Below are 13,918 nucleotides of genomic sequence, written 5' to 3' on the forward strand. Positions count from 1 at the left end.
AAGTCGGCATTTTCCTCCAAACAGAAACGTATGCCACAATGGGCATGGCCTGAGTAAACGAAAATATCAGGTTGGCACATATGCAGTGGGACAGGGTAGAGGTAAAGTATTTTAAACAAACAAACAACCCAGCTAGCACATTTGGTTCCTTGGAAGTTGTTCGAAAGTACTTTTTTTGTTTAGCATTGGTCCTGGGGACAAAGCCATACGTTTCCTGACAGTGAAAACTGAATGTTTTTTAAACATTCTGAGAATGGAAGTGAAAATGTTGCCTGTTCCGGGAACTAACTTCTTTAGGTTGCAGGGAGGTTCTTCTATGGTTCCCTGAAAATGTTCCTGGGATGTTTTATTACTGATCTGAGAACAGAAATTATAGGGTAATTAAATACTGCCCTGATACTGTTTCAATAAGACTTTTAATAACACTGCTAGTTTAGGTGAACTGTTTTGAACTCCAAGCACAATTAATCTGCTTAGGCATTAATCATTCAAACCCATTTATTTTTATGTGGCATGGTGTCAGTGAGATTCAAACCCATGATCTCTCTGCTCTCTAGCCATAGAATTAGTCCACTGCACCACTAGGATGGAGCAAGCATGCCATGTTTCTTTAACTCATAGAAAGCTGTTCATTTTTGTCTATTCAAACAGACCTCATTTCAAAGGAAACAAGCACTAATTAAGATCAGGTGTGGCCAATTAGTGGGTGCAGCCAACACACCCGGACACGCATAACAAGATAGAGGATAGAGAGAATTTTGCTGATGCTGGGAATGGACCATATTTGTTTTTAAATAACATTCTTCCAACGTTCTTTGAATGTTACTATGTGTTCTTGTTTTTAATGGAAAGTTTTCTTAATATTCTGAGAGCATTACTTTTAATAGAACCATGAAGAAACCTGCAGAAAACGTTATGTGAAGTCCTGGAATTCCCACAGAAAAACATTGTTTCTTAATGTTCTCTAAACCTCTGAGAACATGACTGAATAGAACATGAGGAAAACTGTAGAAAACGTTATGCTGAAGTCCTGAAATTCCCAGAGGAACATGTTTTTTTTAAACATTCTCTGAATGTTCTAAGAACATGACTTTAAATAAAACCATGATAAAACCTGTAAGAAATGTTATGCTGAAGTCCTGAAATTCCCATGGAAGAATGTTGTTTCTTAACATTCTCTGAACAATTTGAGAACATTCATTTAAATAGAACCCTAAGGAAACCTGTAGGAAACGTTATGGGAAGGTTGTATGCAAAATAACCATAGGACAACCACGCTCTCACCAAGCTCTAAGAAACATATGGTTCTCAGAACGTTATGTGCTAGCTGGGAAGGTTATGCACGTTGTTGGAGAAACCACACCACTGCTCTGCATCGAAGTGCTGACAGCAGTTCCCATTGATAAAAGAAAACACTTTGAGGTGAACTAATCATCTCTATTTATTAGATACATAAAGAATTATTCCGTCAATAAAACAAGATACAGACATATATGTCAAAAGATGATGCAGACGTGTCCAGAAAAAAAGGATATACACATGTAGAAGTACATCAAATGCCACACTATTGTAGAATTACATAAAACGCCACACTATATCAATAAAGAAAACATGCATAAATAAGTAGGCTCTTGAATGTATATTACTGAATGTATATTACTGAATAAGAAAGTTATTTTTATATATCACACTCAGAATTAGTAGACATTAACTCAAGGAATGTTTTTTTCTATAATAGGGTAGGCCTACATATCCTAAATTTGCAATTTTCACATTTTCAATAGAAAAGCCAAGGACAAAGGTAAAATGTAAAAGTTGGGAAAAAAGTGGCAAATCTGAACCTAGAAGGCGGCTACAACCAAAATCCTATGCTAAACTGAATAGATATATTGACATGTAAGAAACACATTGAATGAAATGATGAACACAGCAGTAGCCTATATATAGTGTCCATTACTCCTTCCAGAAGCCTCTGTTGTGGGCCACTGCCTCTTTGAGCCTGGCCAGCAGCATCTCCTTGGAGGGGTAGATGGGCAGCAGCAGTAGGAAGTGGCAGGTAAGGGATTCTGGGAAATGTAGTTCAGTAGAGTTCTGCAGGACTGCTACCTTCATCTGGATCTTGTCCATTCCCAGGATGGGAGCGCGATCACAGCCTGTCAGGAACACTGAGAAGGAAGGGAGAGAGAGTGAAAGGTAGACGGAATGGGAAGAAATATAGTGAATGTCATTGTGTGGCAGGTAGCCTAGTGATTAAGAGCATTGGGCCAACAACCAAAAGGTCCCTGGTTCAAATCCTTGAGCAGACTAGGTGAAAATATGTTTTTGTGCCCTTGATCAAGGGATTTAACCCTAATTGCTCCTGTAAGTTACTCTGGATAGATGTCTGCTAATTACTCAAATGATGTGTAAATGCTCTTGTGGAACAGGAAGTTCAAATATGCAGACAAAACCCTGAACCAGCATTATGAAAGACTGTATTGTTCCTCCAGTTTTACTCAACCGAGAGCAATTTAGTGCCATACTTACGGAGAAAAGCTTTCTTTTGGTCGTCTGTCAGTTCTTCAAAAGCCTCCCAGAATGTGACGATGTTGGGATGTCTGGCATGATACTCTCCATCATACACAGTGTTCTGGACATACAAACAAAACAAATGGCAGCAATAATTAAACCATATTAAACTTGCACGCCATTTAAACGATTCACCACTCAAAGTCACACAGTATGTCACAAAGCACCATGTATGGCAATGGCAATGTATAGCACATTATCTCCTAGTCCTAACTTGAGAAACGTACCCATAACTTGATCAAAGCAAATCCCCCATTGATATAAATGCATCAACACTGACTGATTTATGCCCTAATTTCTCAAGTCAGTACCCAGCCCCATACTGAGTAATGAATGATGGTTGTATATAGACCTGTTTGAACGTGTCCCAGTCGTAGTCCTCTTTCCCCACCATGACTCCCCTGAGCTCCTCAGGCTGGAACAACTCCACCACGTCCCTGTCACACACCTTGAAGAAGCCTCTCCTGAACTCTTCAAACACCTTCTCCGCTGATTGGTTGAAGGCGAGGTTCACGTAAGCATCAACAAACTGCTTCCTGTCAAAATAATTAATTGTTTTAAAAATATTTTTAAAAACAGAAAACAGAACAAGCAGAAAGCATGCTTGTTGTAACTTCTAAAATGTCAACCTTGTATTATGCATTACAGATGTGAGACCGTAATGTGAGCCAGTTTGCTACAGCAGGAAAATAATCCTGCAGCAACAGGAAATGTGAATTATAATTAACAGACATTTTTGTAGGGGTTGATACTTTTTTCAGGAAGGGAAAATCAAGTCTGAAACCTTTTTAAACATAATATATACTACACTTTTAAAATGTCCTGCATTGCAGGAAAGTTCTCCTGCAACAGAGTGATCAAATTCAGATCTTACATCTGTAGGAGTAAAAGTTGCTGTAGCCATACCTGTTAAAACTTGTGACTGGTTTTTCTGTTTCTTTGGGATCAAGCTCCACCTTCTGGTCATCCCAGATCACCTGATAAAAATACACAGTTTTACCACTATTCACATACTGTATCTAGGGATATTTCATTGCTCAACAATCAGTTTCAATACTATACATACGGTGAAGGTCATGTCCAAGTTTTCTTCAACATCATCATCAGTGTAGTCCTCCAAGAGGTACCGCAAACGCCTTCAATTACAATGAAAATAAATTAACGTTGAAACATTTGAATCAATTTCTAAGGGATACTAATTCAATGCTAATATGTACATTCTAAAATACAAACATACCCTCCCACAACAGGGTCAAACTCTCTCAGGTCCTCCAGTGAGGGCTTGACCCCCACCATCTTCTTGAACAGGGCCAGAGGGAAGGGCAGGTGTACAATGTTGTGGTTGTACAGGGCCATGCCACACAAGACACCAAACAGGAAGTAGCTCTTCTCCTCCACTCTGGGCTGGTAGTAAGGGTAGGTGGCACATGAGTCAAGGCAGAGATCAAGAATAAACAAGAGCAGGCAGGCACCATTCTTCTTCAAATAACTTTTATCTCCTTTGTTGTATTATGTTGTTGTCTGTTTACTGCAATTCAGCTTTTAGCTGTGAATGTGTACAATTATAAAACCTTGGTACATCAGGGGGAGAGTAGGGAGTGATGGTGATTATAATTCGACACAATGCTGTATTGATTGATACAGTGTAGATAGTGGCACTGCTGTAATGGTTGAACCTCTTTTTGTTGCTATTAACCGACTAAAGTATTTTTGATTGTTTTTAGAATATTATTCCATTACTCACCTATTTTAATTTGCCTGAGGGTGCAGTGATTTATTATACAGTAATGAAATAGCAATTCCCTAATTCTAGTTCTTACCTTGGCAGGGAACCAGACCAGTGTCTTGGTGTCGTTATACATGAACATCTCAGACTCTGGTGCCAACAGCTCTTCAAACACATGGAGGAAGAAGTCCCTTTTGTTGACGAGCGACAGCTTCACGTCCTCCACAAACTGCACCTGAGGGATACAGTAAGATAGGCCACATTTAGGTTGAGTTCTAGACTCTACCACTGGGCACAGACGTCAATTCAATGTCTATTCCACGTTTGTTTCACTGGAACCAACGTTGATTCAACCAGTGTGTGCCCAGAGGGTAGTGACAGTCTAACATTAAAATGTTAAATCGAGTAGCTGAGATTTGATTTGATTTGGCCAAGATTAGTTGAGTTGTCACATTCAGTCTCAGGGATAATTATTTGAATGTTACTTTATTGTCCCTTTTGAACTGACAAAAGATCATTTTACCACAAGTTCTCTCTGGAAGTAGTCATGATCTGCAGCACCCAGTTGTCTGAAGGTGTCTTCGATGAGAGACGGGCGCCTTAAGGTCAACTGGAAGACTGGAGCAGGGGGAGATTCTGGGTTGTCTCGGAACGTTCCAGAAGGACACATCACTGTTAGCCGGTGGGCGAGTTTGTGAGCCTCCTGCAATATATAAACATACTTTTTAAAGTATATAGAATTATATACCAGCTTGGGGAACCACTATGTAAGGTATACATAAATATGGGTCAAATGTTATAAAGAAGCCATATTAATTTTAAGTGGAATAATAGTTTACCTTTGAAAAATGTGCATGAATGTTGAAAACAGCCATCTTGCAGATCAGATTCAACACAAATGGGAAACGGCAAAAGATGACTGGTGTCACCTCTGTGTCCTAGAAGTGACACACACAAAAACAGAAGTAATATCTCAACAATTGATCTGGGTCTCATTTCTTTCATATGCTCTGAAGTGAAAGCTGATGCCCTCATCTTTTAAGAACAAACTTAGAGGGCCAAGTCATCATTTTTCTAATTTAGAGACGGTTATTATGTTATTTTATTACCTCCCTTGTTGACCAAAAACGCCAAAGCTTCACGTCCTCCATAGGAATGACGTTACCGATGATCTCTTCCACATAAAAGGTACTGTCTGGAACTTTCTGGATTCTTCCAGCCCTTTTGTTTGCCTTTGATATAACATAATGATACATTTCTACATTCCATCACAAATGTCTTGTCTGCAATAATTCTGAATTATTTACGATGAAGGACTGAACGGTTCATGAGTTGTTGGAGGATGATCAACTATTGACAGAAATATAGAAAATGATCAAATGCATACAAATTATTGACAAGCAAGGTGCATGGACACTGACTTTGTGGAGCTGCTTGAGGAGTTGTAGCAAGAGTTTGGCTCCAGGGTTGTGGGTAACCAGAAGACCGTTCCTCAGCAGGAATGACAGGGCATTCTTCCACATCAGAATGTGCTTAGTCATGATGGAAGGCTCCAGTGACGACCACCAGTCTTCTAGAATACAGTAGAAAATGAAGTGCATTATATGACCTTATTGTAAATTACAATAATGTTTGCATTTCATGATATTCTCTGTGTATACACTGGTTATGTAGTGTCAGCCATGGTTCAATTATAATAATTTTCTAGTCATTTTTAACTGATGCCAAATGTGATTATTAGCCGATGATTGGAAAAGGTCAGGGGTTATTTACTTAAAGTTTTCATAGCCGTTTTGTTCAGATGGTTGTTGATAAATACTGCTAAAGTCATGACCATGTTCATGACGTTGTGGTCCTCGTGGAGAAGAGAGATTGTGGGTAGTATCAGAAAGATCTCAGGTGACTTGATGACAGCTGCTGAAATGCAAAGATATTCCACCAGTGGCACAATGTTTACCTATTTGGAAAAATAACAGAGAAATAATGAGATTAACATTTAGTTCTGTTCTAAATACATATTCATTTAACATATGGGTTTAAAGAGTAAGTTGATCTTAACTGATTTCCTAATCCAAGGTATGTTCAGTAGCTGGTCGAAAGCCTGGCTAGCAGCCTCTAGGTCCACGGTCAAAGCTCCGGCTGCTTGTGGAATCTCACTGGTCATAAGAAACAGAGGGCATAGCATTAGAAACAGAGGGCATAGCATTAGCAAGAACACAACATAGTCCTAACTGTACACATACCGTTTTCATTTCAAACTATCCAAACCTTCCATTTTAAAATCGCTTACCTGGCTTTGGTGAAACTGGCCACAAGACTTGAACTTGTTGAGAACATCAAGGATATTTCTCTGTTGGAACAAATGTGGACACATTTGATGTTTCAGTACAATTATACTATAAGAAATATACTGTAAAATAAATGTTTATTTATTTCATTTTGAGTTAGCTAGAAAATAAATTAAAAACGGTAGATTGTATGTTTCAACAAAAACCTTTGCGCCTCTGTATTTCCTTGCTCCATCGTCAGCCATTTTTGCAGCTTGGCTTCATCTAACCTCCCGATTGGCTGTTCTCTTTCAGAACTCTACAAAGGCAGATAAAGCAATATAATGAATTAAAATATCTCAAACATGAATTAGCTGCTTGAGACATTTAGAACGTTTCAGTCTCTCTTTTAGTGAGGTATAAAAGGTCAGAAACATTACCTCAGCAGTGTAAATGAAGTTTGAATTCCATCCCACTGATATCTTCATGTCTGGTAAAAAAAAGAAAAGAAGAGGTTGTAGGGACATCAAGTGTCGTTATGTATGTGTTCTAATTCAGTCACCCAAACACTACATAGTCAGTATGTAGCTGCATTATAGAATTGAATAGAATCAAATACAAAATAGAAGACAATTAAATAGACATTGTATCCGGTACCGTTCTGTATGACTGTTGCTGCCCCACCAGAATCCCTTTTCAGCAGCACTGAGGTGGGTCGCAAGCAGCCCTCTGTGTTGCCAGTCCCTAGCTGACCTTTGACCCCACTGCCAAAGGCCCAGAGTTGACCTGAGGACCCCAGCACCAGGGTGTGATGGCTGGCAGAGTTACAGTAAGACAAAAACACAGTCAGACTGAGAATGTTCAAGGTTGGTTTCCTATCTGTTTATTATATGTGTGTATAAGTAGCATTATGCTGTTGGTCATTACCTGCCACATGCTATCTGTGAGACCAGTCCATCCATACCCTCTACCAGTTTGGGTATGAGTTGGTTAGCTGATGCGTTGTGCCCAAGCTGGCCTCGGCTTCCCTCCCCAAAGGTGAACACCTGTCCACCCTAAAGACCACAAAGAACCAGAACCAGTTGTTACATGTCAAGGTCCAGAGTTGTTCCTGGTCTAGTCCGGTCAGGGCCCTAATCACTTCTTAAAGAGACAGTATAATAGTATTGAAGGGTCGACCTTTACTCTGGTAGCCCTGAGGCTAGATCAGTATTAAAAGCAATAATCAGGACATATTCTGTATAACCTGTGATTTTCTATTCTGTAATAAACTGTAACTTCTCATTTAGTATGATAACAACTTGTATGGTTCATTGTGTAGCCAATCTCTTCCAGACACCCATCAGACGCTTGATCGTTTGTTTTTCACCTCTATTCAAGGTCATTTTATATAACTGGCTTTATTTACTAATATATGATGAATTGTATATTCGAGAGGATGCTGACTTTGTGTGCAGAACTATCTCCCAGTGGGCCCACTGTTTAGGACATTAAATACTTTTTTCTGAACTTAATGAACTGCTGTCGGATTTGTCTCCTTTCACACCAACTTCTCCCTTGGGGCCTTCAGTAAAAATACAGTAATAGTATGATACCTTGGTGAGAACAGCAGTGTCCCTCTCCACAGTAATAGTATGATACCTTGGTGAGAACAGCAGAATGTCCCTCTCCACAGTAATAGTATGATACCTTGGTGAGAACAGAAATGTCCCTCTCCACAGTAATAGTATGATACCTTGGTGAGAACAGCAGTGTCCATCTCCACAGTAATAGTATGATACCTTGGTGAGAACAGCAGAATGTCCCTCTCCACAGTAATAGTATGATACCTTGGTGAGAACAGCAGTGTCCCTCTCCACAGTAATAGTATGATACCTTGGTGAGAACAACAGAATGTGCCTCTCCACAGTAATAGTATGATACCTTGGTGAGAACAGCAGTGTCCCTCTCCACAGTAATAGTATGATACCTTGGTGAGAACAGCAGTGTCCCTCTCCACAGTAATAGTATGATACCTTGGTGAGAACAGCAGTGTCCCTCTCCACAGTAATAGTATGATACCTTGGTGAGAACAGCAGTGTCCCTCTCCACAGTAATAGTATGATACCTTGGTGAGAACAGCAGTGTCCCTCTCCACAGTAATTGTATGATACCTTGGTGAGAACAGCAGAATGCGCCTCTCCACAGTAATAGTATGATACCTTGGTGAGAACAGCAGTGTCCCTCTCCACAGTAATAGTATGATACCTTGGTGAGAACAGCAGAATGCGCCTCTCCACAGCTGATGAAGGAAACCCCCAAGACTCTGAGAGCAGGCACAGCACAGATGTTGAACCGGCCTGGAAGGGGGAACAAGCATCATACAAGCATCATGCAATGTTCCCACTCATTATAATACATCTGGAAAATGACTTAGTGGTTATAACAAAGGAATCCAAGTTCAAATGAGAAAATGCTGGTGGATAAGCCTGATTAGCTTTTTATACAAGTAGCGTACGAAGAGAGGTAGAGTGCCGTAGTACCTTTCTCATCCACACGGTTGAGTCCCAGCTGCCCAGCCCTGTTCGCCCCACAGCAGTAAACCAGGCCTGGGAGGGTGAGGGCCAGAGTGTGGGTTCCTCCGGCTGCTACCTGGATCACTGGGACTCCAGTGAGGGAGCGCACCAGGGCAGGAATGGGCTGCAGAGGGACTCCCTTCCCCAGTCCCAGCTGTCCATGACTGTTCAGACCCCATGAGAACACCTGTCCTCCTGTAGAAGACAAAGAAATTACATATTACATTACAATTACATAACAACAATTCCAGAGTTACATTCTTTCCTAATAAATATAATCTCACTGTCCTTTTGATGTTCACGCTTAGAAAAAATAGTTCCAAAAGGGTTCTTCGGCTGTCCTCACAGGATAACCCTTTTAGGTTCCAGGTAGAACCCTTTTTTGCTCCAGGTAGAACCCTTTTGGTTTTCATGTAGAAAGGGTTCTACATGGAACCCAAAAGGGTTCTACCTGGAACCAAAAAGGGTTCTCCAAAGGGTTCTCATATGGGGACTGCTGAATAACCCTTTTAGGTTTAAGACAGCATCTTTTTTCTAAGTGTAGTCTAACTGATGCATGTGGTTATCATAGTTTAGATGGAATGTAGTCTGTGTGAGTAGGCCTACGTCAAAAGGTACAGTATGTTATACCTTTAGTCAAGGCCAAAGAATGGAAATTTCCACAAGCAACCTGTATCACTGTTATCGGCAAGGGTGAAGGTATTGGAACTGGTCTGTGTGAAAAAAAGGAGACATCTAGTACATATTGTCTTTGTTAGTGATCAGTGGAATCCAAGAGGGCTCTCATTACTTGACAATGTAAATCATGGATGATATTTAACTATCAATATCTATTTCAAGTTGAAGTTGAGGTTTCCTTGCCTTGGCCTGGGGACTTTGGAGACAGTAGTAGGTGTGATGCCCAGCTGTCCCTCACCCCCTGCCCCCCAGGAGTACACCTGTCCTGATGCGCACACAGCTACAGAGTGGTCCTGACCACAAGCCACAGAGACCACTGCCCCCAGACCCTCCACTGGGGCTGAAACGGGTAGAACACAGGCACACACACAAGTCTACATCTGTTGTATTCGGCGCATGTGACAAATACAATTTGATTTGATTAGACAACGTTTTATTTGGAAGTCCTGTCTTGTCCTGGAAAGGGTTAAATGCTAGAACATTGATAAGATGTAATTTAATGCATGAAGGAGTTAATCAACAATTTATCCGAGTCATCTTGAGGATGACGTCAAGTTCGATCCCAGTGTGTATTTTATAGGATTTTTTTTTTTCGTTTCTCTACTTTGGGAGAAACGAAACTGGAACCAAACCATGAGCGCCTATTGTGCAGTAGTTTTATTGAGGGGTGTCAGTTTCTGAAAGTTGTCGTTAAACTCAGCAGAAACGAAACATTATACAATCTGACATTATGAACAATATCACTAAAATATTTGGGGGTAGTGATGAAAAATAATAAACGCATTCAGAGTCAAACAAACGTACTTTTCCAGTAGCACTTTTTTCAAATTAGCCTACATAAGAACTTGATTATAATCTGCATTTATTCTGCAAATTCTGGCTACATATTCCGATAGCATTCATTGATGTCTTACCTGGTAGTTTTGAATGTATGTTCCCCTGTCTGCCAAGTTGTCCCTTTGAGTTGCGCCCGCATGATAGGATCCTGCCATCTACCGTGAGAAATAAAGTGTGTTGCTCCCCGCAAACTATTTCTGTGACTTTATCAGAGAATATATTCCCTGCTATCGGAACAGACACATTCTCAAAGTTTAGACCAAACTGTCCACTCGAACCGTCTCCCCAGCAGAACATGATGATGTGAAGGTTAAGGTGATGCCTGGCGTTACATTACTAATGACGCAGTCCACCCTGCGCGCGCTATGTGTGCTTGTGGTAACGTTAGTCATCGGCGATCATATTAGCTAGATTGTTTTATGTACAAAATGTATTGGATCCCACCAGTTTTGAGGCTCACCTGTTTAGCTTTAAAATATATATATAATTTTTTTTGCATGTAATTTTGGCATCAGTATGTGTCACATATCAGTTTGCAAACGATGTAAAAAAAAATAATAATTGAGTAAATAAAGCCGCATACAAACATGGTCTCTTTTTAGCTTTCTTGAGTAAGGCAGCTCCAAAATGCAGGTGCAGTGCTTTCTGTGGTGGTGGGGCAGCCAGCGGAAAATATTGAGCTGAGGGATTGGTAATGTTCTCTAGTTGCGCTGTGATTGGCTCTACATCACGTAGAGCTCAAAACTTCAAGCCCCTTAGGTGCTGCCATAGACTTACATTAGAAGTGCCCATCCGAGAAGGCTCAAGATCCTTGGCCACAAATAAAATGACTTCAAATCACGTTTTATCTACCGTAGCTATGACTGGACTGATGTCAACATCACACTTTCAAAATCTTAGCTAGCAAGCTAGACAAGCAGTCATCATCATGAATTAAGTCGACAATCAACTGGCAAATCCTTTTCAATCCTTGTCATATGAAGAGAAATTATAGATAAAATGTACCAGTGCTCATCGCACATTGGACATAAACATTACACAACAAGTTGGAAATCACAAATTCAACAATGAGTGCTGAGGCGCGACTGCAGCCTCAGGTTCGATCCCAGGCTGTCACAGCCGGCCGTGACTGGGAGACCCATGGGACAGCACACAATTGGCCCAGTGTAGTCTGGGTTAGGGGAGGGTTAAGAGAGGGTTTGGCTGACCGGGATTTCCTTGTCTCATCGTGCTCTAGCAACTCCTTGTGTCAGGTCGGACGCCTGCAAGCTGACTCAGTCGTCAGTTCAACTGTGTTTCATCTGACACATTGGTGCGGCTGGCTTCCGGGTTAAGCGAGCAGTGTGTCAAGAACCAGTGCAGCTTGGCTCGCAGAGTCCGTAGGGGAGTTGCAGCGATGAGACAAGATCGTAACTTCTGGCCCATGGCGTTGCATGTGAACCTTTTTTTAAATTGTATTTCTTATTTCTCCATTTTTCTCCCCAATTTCGTGATATCCAATTGGTAAAGCTTGAAGACATTGGCCATGCTGTCAATCCATCAATCAATCAATCAATCAAGTTTATTTTATATAGCCCTTCGTACATCAGCTAATATCTCGAAGTGCTGTACAGAAACCCAGCCTAAAACCCCAAACAGCAAGCAATGCAGGTGTAGAAGCACGGTGGCTAGGAAAAACTCCCTAGAAAGGCCAAAACCTAGGAAGAAACCTAGAGAGGAACCAGGCTATGAGGGGTGGCCAGTCCTCTTCTGGCGGTGCCGGGTGGAGATTATAACAGAACATGGCCAAGATGTTCAAAATGTTCATAAATGACAAGCATGGTCAAATAATAATCAGGAATAAATGTCAGTTGGCTTTTCATAGCCGATATCCAGCATGACTTCTGCCGCATTCAAAACAACTGGAAACCCGGAACTGGGAAATCTCAGACTTCAGTGAGTTCAAGACAGCTGGGAACTCTGAAAAAAACTAGCTACGACTGAGAAAATAAGGAAAATAATTTTGAAAGGTCATCCATCTTGGAATTCCAAGTTGGGAACTCTGGCCTCTTTCTAGAGCCCACAAGAAGGACAGCCGTGCCACCTTCCTGTTCAAGTGAGCACAGCACAGCAAGGTGAATCCAAAAATGTCTTGTATGTTGCTGCATAAATTATGTAATATGCCAGGGAGATATGTATACTGTAGCCAAGAAAGTAATACTAAGTGTATGTTGTGCAGTAAGATGTTAGTAGCCCATGTGCCTCAACCTAATAATTTGGTCCCTTTCCTCCCTCAGAACTTAGCCTACTGTTCTGACTTGATGGTGCACATGTAGCCTATAGCTTGTTTAAGAGAAATGTAATCATCAAATATTGTAAGAGCTTTCATTGTCTGCTTATATGCCCCCTTTATTTATCCTACGGTTCTGACTTGGTGTACAGGGAGAATACTGTAAGAATGGCCCATGTTTTGAATTATGTCACTGTACATTTCAAAAGTGCTGAACAAATAGTTATATTGACTACGTCCATCCTAGCTCGGATTGCCTCTTATCCGCTCGTCGTTCCCTTATACCATAGTTTGTACATCTCAATTGTCAGTAGAAACCACATTTGTTTAAGCAAGTCAGTCATATCAGCTATGTTTTTTTAAAGGCAGTAAATGAGGCTGAGTGAACTGTTTCCCTGCCAGACAAGGCTCTGCTGATAGCCAGGTGTAGATGTGGTAAGGGAGAACTGCCAGCCCCATTCCACCCACCTGAAACCCTCTTCCCCAAAGCTAAAGACCCGATTTGTGTTTTTTTGTCTTACAGTAACATTATAATCCTACTATGGTATTAAGGGACATAGCCAGGGTCTGAATTTTAGTGAGGTCTGAAGTTGAAGCTCATTTACTGCATTTCTATACGATTTAAAAACAAAAAAATGCTATTTGGAAAAAAGAAAAAATGACCCCAGCCATATAACAAGAGGAAAACTGCCAATGAACAACCAAGTTTCAAAATTGCACGTTATGTATTCTAACTATCAACAATACGTTTTTTTTTAACCTTTATTTAACTAGGCAAGTCAGTTAAGAACAAACTCTTATTTTCAATGACGGCCTAGGAACAGAGTGTTAACTGCCTTGTTTGGGTGCTGAACGACAGATTTTTACCTTGTCAGCTCGGGGATTCGAACTTGCAACCTTTCGGTTACTAGTCCAACGCTCTAACCACTAGGCTACCCTGTTTTCATGTCATATCAATAGTTTTCATGACCCGCCGTGAGTAACCATGGGCAAACAATAGTTTTCATGACCTGCCCTG

General features: G+C 40.8%; 1 protein-coding gene across 1 annotated transcript; it reads right to left on the reverse strand.

The window, feature by feature from the left end:
* Positions 1-1,423: 1,423 nt before the first annotated feature.
* Positions 1,424-11,083, reverse strand: LOC139579178 (probable E3 ubiquitin-protein ligase HERC6). Its single transcript, XM_071407560.1, has 23 exons — positions 10,709-11,083; positions 9,978-10,134; positions 9,747-9,829; positions 9,084-9,311; positions 8,809-8,900; positions 7,489-7,616; positions 7,219-7,376; positions 7,002-7,051; positions 6,789-6,880; positions 6,585-6,644; positions 6,354-6,450; positions 6,068-6,251; positions 5,716-5,867; positions 5,404-5,526; positions 5,134-5,232; positions 4,818-4,997; positions 4,389-4,529; positions 3,806-3,972; positions 3,635-3,704; positions 3,475-3,545; positions 2,921-3,104; positions 2,527-2,629; positions 1,424-2,165 (listed from the first exon to the last, which is right to left on the reverse strand). Exons 1-23 carry the CDS (start codon positions 10,926-10,928, stop codon positions 1,954-1,956), a joined length of 3,051 nt encoding a protein of 1,016 aa, XP_071263661.1. The 5' UTR covers positions 10,929-11,083; the 3' UTR covers positions 1,424-1,953.
* Positions 11,084-13,918: the final 2,835 nt, after the last annotated feature.

Source organism: Salvelinus alpinus, chromosome 6 (genome assembly GCF_045679555.1).
Source record: "Salvelinus alpinus chromosome 6, SLU_Salpinus.1, whole genome shotgun sequence".
NCBI classification, from domain to species: Eukaryota; Metazoa; Chordata; class Actinopteri; order Salmoniformes; family Salmonidae; genus Salvelinus; species Salvelinus alpinus.